Raw genomic sequence first — 8,470 nt, 5'->3', positions numbered from 1 at the left:
CTCTTCCGAATGTAAACAAAAACAGGTTTGCGTTGTGCGGCGAATCCCACATTAAAAGTCAGTGTGAACGTGTGTATTTTTTGGAGTTTTTGACTGTGAAAACGAAAAAAAGTACTTTTCGGGCAGTATGAGTCGTTACTGCGGACCAGTAATATTGCATTAAGGATGATTAAATTTTCAAAATAAAACGTCTTTCAGACATTATTCTGTTAGTATCAGAGTCTGAATGACCTGTTGTTGTGAAACATTGATTGACAGTTTAGGGATATGACTGGATTTCTTTTGAAATAAGTAAACTAGTACAACTCAAATTCGTTTTTTTTTACTATGTCCCACTGCGGCCCGGTACCAAATGACCTACCGACCGGCATCAGTCCCCAGACCGGGGGTTGAAGGTCATTCCCCGACTGCACTTTGGTGGCAGATTAACATACTTTTTTTTTTCTGGGTCACAGATACTGCACTCTCCATTTATTTAGATTTGTCCTCACCGTGCTCTGCATTGTACAGTCCGTATACGTCACCTTCTTCCCATCCTGTGGTAATTATCCTCCAGAATATTAATTCATATTAAATATTAAACATGTCGGTGCATATTCCTCGACATCTCTTCATTTTAAACTGACAAAACCTTATGACGAGATTAGCCGCTGGGAACTGCTGTTCCATTCTGTTGAGTCAGTGAAGTTGTGTTTTTTCCCCTTTTGTCGTGTTAAGCTCTTGTTTCGGTCTCCCATCTTTGGCCAGGTCATCCCGTCCTCCTCGTTTCCAGTTCCATGACGTGTTCCATATCCCTGCGTTACACACGCACACGCCCTCTATTTCTATAATAATTGCCTGCACCTGCCCTTGTGTTTACCATTGTTTGTAATTACCTACCTCCTCCTAATGTGTTCCACCTGTCCCGTAAGGAAGGGGCCCCGGGTCCGGAGGGTTCCAGGTGCGAGTCCCCCAGCTGCCTCTGAGGTGCTCTGAGGTGGTAGCGCTGCCCCCTGCTGACCTTGGTGACATTTTGTTGTGTGTGCATTTCACTTTAGACATCGCCCCAAATACTTAAATATACATTTTTCTTTCAGTCACTGCTTTTAAGCCTTTGCCGGGTTTTAATCATTTTAAGATTCCTGTCGATGTCCCATAATCCACATATAATGAATTTCTTGCACAGGTACTTGAGTGTTGGTTATACTTAGTAACTCTTGAAAGGAAACGACTTTGTATGGAAGGGATGTTAGGTCAAGCAGTACCTGGAACAACCTGGATAGGATCACACTGCAGCTGCTTCAGCTTAGAATCTTATATATTTTAAAAATAGTTATTGTATTGTATTGGAACTGAAATAAAAAACAAACAGACAAATTACTTTCCAAATACCACATTTAATTGATCATATTTTTTTTACCAAACTTAACTAAAAGACTCCCAGCTGCAAAGTCAGTACAGGATTAGGCAGTATGTAAGTGGCAAATAAAAAAACGGTGCCTTACGCAGAATGGTCGTTTGTTCCAGGAGATTTCACCCTAACATATACAACGGGTTCCATTTTTTTTATGGAACACAGGAAAATGAATGAATTTAGGCAGACGGACATTATCAGTAAGGTGCGGTTTTAAAGTGGTGCTAAGTAGTGGAGGAGTGCTTACAGGACAGGGATATAATGTGCCTTTTTATCCATTACTGAAATATCCATCTGTCTTCGGTCCTACTGTAATATCTCCATAGCAGGAAATGCTCTCTGGACCTGGCGCCTGCCTAGTGGTGCTTCAAGGATGCGGCGAATCTATTCAGCATTGATTCCTTTGCCTTTTAGACGGCAGATAAACATTTTATAACAGGAAGCTATATTCATATACGGGGAAGGGTGAAAATGCAGCCGAGAGTGGAGTGATGTACTCTTTGGCCATCAAAAGTAAAAGCGGAGTGAAAAGGAAGAGGCAACGTACCGTCACTGAGGCCACTATTTGCAGCAGACTGACAGAAATAGACACGTCAGCAGCACAACGGAGTGATAAACCCCTTAGCAACCCCGCATATAATATACAGTATATACACACACACACACACATATATATACACATATATATGTATATCTATACATATATACACATATATACACATATATACACATATATACATAAATACACATATATGTGTATATATACACATATATGTATATATATATATACACATATATATGTGTATATATATATTTATATGTATATATACTGTATATATAGCGTCCTTATATCATATATACATATATATATATTCATTTTAAACTGATATAAGGCCGCTAAGAACACCGTAATTGGTATGAATTCATGCAAAGAATTCAATTAGGCTGGTTGAAACGCCATTTTGTTTTTGTATATTTATATTTTCTCTCTACTATTAAAGTCTTCGTTCTATCGTTCCGACGCACGGCGTTAAAACAAATTTGCACGTGGGAACCAGTTGGCATGCGGCGCGGGCAAATATGTCATCACGCGGCGGCTTCTAATTTCATTGTATGAATCACCTTCAATTTTTACTCAGTGCCCACGTCCATTCAAAACGTGCCATGCTGCTGCGCGGTGTGTCACTCCGATCTAAAGAGCTTTGCTGAGTACTTTTAACATCACTTCAACGCAAGACTGTCTGACTTTCAGAGAAAGTTATAGGATAACTCTGCTCTGCCACTTTCAAATAAAATGTAGTTTTAACACAAGACAAAATATATTAATTACACACACCCATTTAAGGTTTGTCGGTTGTGTATACGGTAGGCAGGCTAGTGAAAAAATGTAACTGAAAATGTAATTGAAATTAATAACAGTTGGTGGGCGCTAGTTGGCGCTGCTGCGCCGTACGAGGTACACGGCTTTGTTTACATTCGTGGGTTGTACCCTATACATTGGATTGGACAAGAAACACTGAGATAAATGAATGGATAAATAAACGTAATTTTGTACCTTGAAATTTTCACCCTTAGTACCTACTGCAAAAAATATTTGTTTAATACGATACAAGATTTTTTTTTATCACAGTATTTTTCAGCCTACTAGTGTTTTTTTTTCACGTAACATTATTTTACTTTGTACAGCAAAATTTATGTCACCGCATCCATAGTAAAATTTGCTGCTGAATGCAGAGGAAAAAAGACATGCTGAGTGTAAAAAAAAAAAAAGAAAAATTACTACATTTTTAGACATGTGAAAGTAGGTAGTATTGCACAAGGAGCCCATTTAACACTAATGTGGGTGAAGCGGTGCTTTGTAGTGATTTAATGTGAGTTCATGTGAACGTGAGCAGCACCGTCGCCAAATTGAATTTGTGCAGGTGGGATCTATCTTTAGCTTTTACGTTGCACGACGTAGGTGCGTGACGTAGACTGTGACTGGAAGTACCTAGAGGGCTAATTGCGGTCTGATCGACAGCACCACTGACAGACGCCAACCTACAGAGGCTGACACAGCAGGACGCTGGTGCGGATGCTGCGATGAATGATTGTTACTGGCTTAGCCTCAACACCGTTGCTGCTGATGGCTAAATGCGGGGGCCTCCTCTTTGACCTTGGTGTGGGAAATCAGAATTCAAAAAAATAATTTCAAAAAAATTGGAACCAAAATTATATCCACATCCATAGCACACAGAATTACTTTTTAAAATAACTAATAGAATTATATAAACAAAAAGTAAGAACCTGGGTTACTGTTTCATAAGAACTAATTGTTCTCTGTCGTGGTCGTGTCGTGTCGTGTTGTTGTGGTCGGTGTGGCTGATAATAAGTTAATAATAACTTCCCTGTTTCTGTTTACCTCTGCTGCGGACAAGGACAAAATGAAGGGAGTTAGCCCCGGAGCTAATGTTAGCTTTGGCTAAGTCACTAAGTCTTCCCGGTGCATTCCAACTTCGAAGCAGGAAAGAGCTAACGTGTTACCAGCCATGTTACAGCCACTGTTCGAAAAAAAAAAAACATTTATTTAATTAAAACTGCGGCTTATAGAGAATTTCTTTTTAAATTTAGTGGGTGTGGCTTATATTCAGGTGCGCTCAATAGTCCAGAAATTAAGTTATGCAAAACAATGCACCAGATTATTTAGCTCACTGACCAGGGTTTTTTTAAAAAAAAAAACATATCAAACACCACCTGCAGGCCAAGGGAGGGAGGACACATACATGCTCAAAGACAAAGATAATAAAAAACCACCATAACAACTGAACGCAACAGCTAACTTGCTTTCTAAAGAGTGGCCCATCTGTCCCTGTCTGTACGTGTCTGCTTTGGTTGTTAGGTTTTTAGAGACTCGGTTTGATCATGTTGAAGCTTCTGCTTATGCACTGCAGCACTGTCTTTAGGGGGAACAGAACACACAGGAGCTTGGATTTCCTGACTTTTCTTTTTTTCTTTTTTTTTTCGTACTAAAACGACTGATAGCTCGATTCTGCTCATTGATTTTTCTTTTTTAAAGCAACAGTGTGTCAGGACTGACTGGTAGAGGGGTTGTAGAGACCTGGCCCCTGGGGTTATTAATGAGACAGTCTGTGACTAGACCCTAAGCAGTTCAAACACATTGGAAGGGGTTATATTTCCCAGAGAACAGTAGTGGAAGCCTTGTAAACATTTTCCAGCTACACAGTCGACAGCACCATTGCATCAAAGCCCTGCATCGTACGCTCTTGCCTTTTATCTGTTTAGTTCTTTTTTTTTCTCTTGTAATCTTTTCTTGTTTGTTTTTTTTTTTTTTTTTTGGTTTTTTTGTTTCCTGCTAATGCAATCTTTTTGAATTTTCTCTTTTATCTCTCCTCCCCGCCTTTTTTTCTGAATCCTAGGTCCACTCACAAAAAACCACGACGAGTCTACAATGAACAGACCGAGGGATGAAGGTATCTTATCTGCATGTTTTGTTTTTTTTTCCTTGTGCTCCACTTTTGAAACTCCATGGGGAAATGATGTGTTTGCATCTGTGTTTGTTACCACCTTGTTCTCACCATGCCAAGCACACATTTGACTTATTTTCTATTTTTACCTTGAAATTAACAATTAACAATTAACAATCTTAACAATTAGAAGTGACGAAATATTACGCTTGGTTAGCTTCTGTTTTTGCCGTAAAAAATATTAACAACTTAAGAAATGTCTGTCAACACTTTTTCATTTTTTCGGTGCACATGTTTGTTATAGAAACCATTGCATTCCATGTTTTCCGTTAATGTACAGTGCCTTTATGCTTAATATGTAATGTTATTAAGCACTTTGTCCCTCTCTCCTTTCGCATCTCTAATTGCTTGACAGATGTAGATAATCCAATTGTTGTTGTTGAGGGTTTTTTTTTTTTTTTTTTTTTTTAAACAGCGAAAACATAAGGTTTGGCGCAGGATTGTCAGAGAGCAGTGCAACGGTAGAATAGAGATGAAAGAAAAGGGAAAACTGGAGCATGGCAGGAGCCCGGGGGAGGGCAAGAAGGGGAGGAAAAAAAAAGGGGGGGAAGAATAGTCATAATGAAGACATGTGCATGATTTGTTCGGCCTGGAAAGTGAGAGAGATGGTGAGAAAGATGATGAGATGGGAGAAAGAAGGAGAGGCTTGACATTTATGACGACACTGGATGGATCCTGGCTGGATCAGAGGGGTTAGTGTATGACTGATCCCTTTCGGTTAATTGCTAGAACATTGCCTCGGGAATGTTCAAATATATACGTAATATCACGTTCTAACTCTAAAGTTTTTTTTTTTGGTTTTTTTTTTCGGAAATGATGACTGAGGAGATGTCAGAGCAGGAATCTAAAAAGAACACAGATCTGATTTTATGGGTAGAGTGTTACCTTGATGTGATAGATGAGGGAAAGGATCAGTGCAGGTTAGGTAAAAAGGAAAGCAGTGACTAATCCGTCAGTGTTTTGAAGGCCTGCAGGAGACACAGTGAGCTCCTTGTTAGCAAACTAGGGCTGTGGATGCGAGCTCTCACCCTTTGACCCTGCGGCCATGAGCCACTTTCATTTAACAGTCATCCTTCCCCCGAGGCCCAACCTCCCACCGAGAAGACATATGCATGTCTGTCTCCGTATATTAATCAACACCTACGAATTCATTGTTTTAGTTTGTCAGTAACAACAGCGGGCCTGTCTGTCATAAAAACGCCTCATTGTCTCTACGTCCTGTTCTTTTTATGTCTTTTCTATATTAAAAAAAAATTAAGGAGACGATCCCCACTCTTATCCGCGGTATTAAAAATAAATGTCATCAGAATAATTAGCATAATTTTAACGCTTTTCTTCTCCACACTGTTTAAAAATGTATCACGCATTCCTCCGCCGTATATTTCATGTGCATTTTTCATACAGGGTCTTAAATAGCACTAAATCTGCAACAAAGTTATTACTAAAACCAAACGCTAAAATATTCATTTTATTTAGTAATTAAGGGTAAGTGTAATCATGCTGGTTTAAACTTTTGACCAGTTAAAATCTTCAAACCTTAGAGTAAGAAATTCACACAATTTGTTGAGAACCCTCTATATCAGGCATAGGCAAACTAAGGCCCGGGGGCCGGATGCGTCCCGTTCAGCTTTTTAATCCGGCCCGCCAAGCTTTTCCAAATTATAATTTATTTATATTATCGTTATACGTCTGTCATTTCCCTGCAATACCCATGTTTCCCCAGTAGATAGTGTAGAAAATGATTGCCTGCCATTTCCCTGCAATACCCATGTTTATTGTAGTAGTGTAGATAGTGTAGAAAATGATTGATGAGCATTTTAGCATTTTAGCCTTTACGCGTGACTTTTACATGTCATTTATCTTAGTTCAAATGAACGCTCCATCTATCTGAGGTTTTTGCAACAAGTGCGTTACCACAATTAGTCTTTGTCAATGCAGCGGCGGATCCGTACCTTTACCCTAAAATAGAATCGGGCCGAAGCTTAAAGAAGTAATATTTTCATGTCGCTGCTTTTTCCTTCTGAGCAATACATTCATGACGCTGTCGCTGGGCGTGCAGCTGATGATGGCCTGCTGATGTCACTCTTCCGTTGTGTCCCCCCGTAATGCTGCGATAATTGAACTTGTTTACATATCCTTTGGGAAATCAGGCGAGCTTCGCAAAACACGCCAGAGAAGAGAGGCATGAAAAAACATCACTTCAAGCGTCGGGGCAGAGAATGTGTATTTTTAGCCCGTCTGTTTGTCTGATCCATTAAAGAGGTCTGCATGTGTGAAGCCATATGTGCCATTATTTCACCCGCCGTACGCCGTGTGTGTGTGGCGCGTGCACACGCGCACGTACGCTTTTGAGTGGGAGTGACGCACCCGAGTGCATGTGCAACCTGAGGTTCAGGTGGTGATGCAGGCTAGTGCGGGAATACGTGAGTGGAATTTGTTACCAAGGCAACCTGCATTCAGCGAGTGTGGTGCAATGGAATGAGAGTCAGTTTCCATGGCGACTCGGCATCGCAGCTGTCTATGTGAGAGTCTGTGTGTGTGTGTGTGCGTGTGTTTGCATGTGGGTACATATATGTATATTCTGCGTGAATGTTAGTGTTCATTTCTGTTTCCCGCTGTTTACCACTCACCATGCAGCATTTGTTCGCCTGATCCCGCCACCTGCCAGTGTGGACCTTCCATTTATGTGTCCGTCCATCTGATACTGTGCCATCCTCGGCTCGTGCTTGTCATTTCCTCCTATCTCGTTCCATCTCCTTACGTCTGAGGTCTAAAGCTCATTAGGAGAAATCAAATTAGGTTTTAAAAAAAAAAATGAATAGGATTTGAATTGTCGGCAGCGGGGGACCCGAATGTGTCAAGGTCTGCCCACACGTGTACCCCTCAAAATCACGCTACACACCTGTACTAGTCCACTAGCCAGGACTTAAGAAGCACACACAGAGGCAATTGTGAGGATTTCTCCTGACATTCTCTGCATTCGTTAAAGCATATAGGCGACTCGGAGACGAGCTGTTCCATGACCGCTTGTCCAATTTATACCCTGGTGTCATTGTCAGCCTCGTTCACACACATTAAGACAAAGTCCGATTTTTTTTCTTTTCTTCCACCCTGTTAATGATTCTGTTTTTTTTTTTCTTCCACCCTGTTAATGATTCTGCACTGCATTTGTTTTTGTGTTTTCTTTACTTATTGGTGTATCTGTGGAATTTCGAGGCCGGACTCAAAAGGTTGAGACCCGACGCTTGTGCCACTTATCGTGTGGGACTGCGAGCAATGTCGACACGATGATGGGCAGAGGAGAGTGAATTCAAAACTAAGAATGTGCAATATGGAGCTGCCAGGATCATTTGGGAAGTCAGAGATTTTCTTTTAAACCAGGCGTGGGCAAACTTTTTGACTCGCGGCCCAGAATTGTCCTAAAATTGAACAATTGGGGGGGGGGGGGGGGGGGGGGGGGGCAGGAGTTTGACAACCCCACTTTAACAGACAATGACCCAGAGAACAGACTGGGTTCTGGTCCAGTCCTGGTTCCTGAACACCCCGTTGCTCA

At 40.9% G+C, this 8,470-nt stretch overlaps 1 protein-coding gene across 1 annotated transcript in view; it reads left to right on the top strand.

Annotated features, from left to right (window-relative positions):
- Positions 1 to 8,470, top strand: part of LOC103394749 (neuroligin-2-like) — a 48,119-nt gene that overhangs the window by 18,605 nt on the left and 21,044 nt on the right. Inside the window, exon 3 of the mRNA XM_008332181.3 lies at positions 4,810 to 4,863. Coding sequence (XP_008330403.1) covers positions 4,810 to 4,863 — 54 coding nt within the window. The remainder of the gene's footprint in view (positions 1 to 4,809; positions 4,864 to 8,470) is intronic.

Source organism: Cynoglossus semilaevis, chromosome 19 (genome assembly GCF_000523025.1).
Source record: "Cynoglossus semilaevis isolate Cse_v1.0 chromosome 19, Cse_v1.0, whole genome shotgun sequence".
Lineage (NCBI taxonomy): Eukaryota > Metazoa > Chordata > Actinopteri > Pleuronectiformes > Cynoglossidae > Cynoglossus > Cynoglossus semilaevis.
Note: the sequence above shows the minus strand (reverse complement) of the source record. Positions and strands in the feature narration are given on the sequence as shown.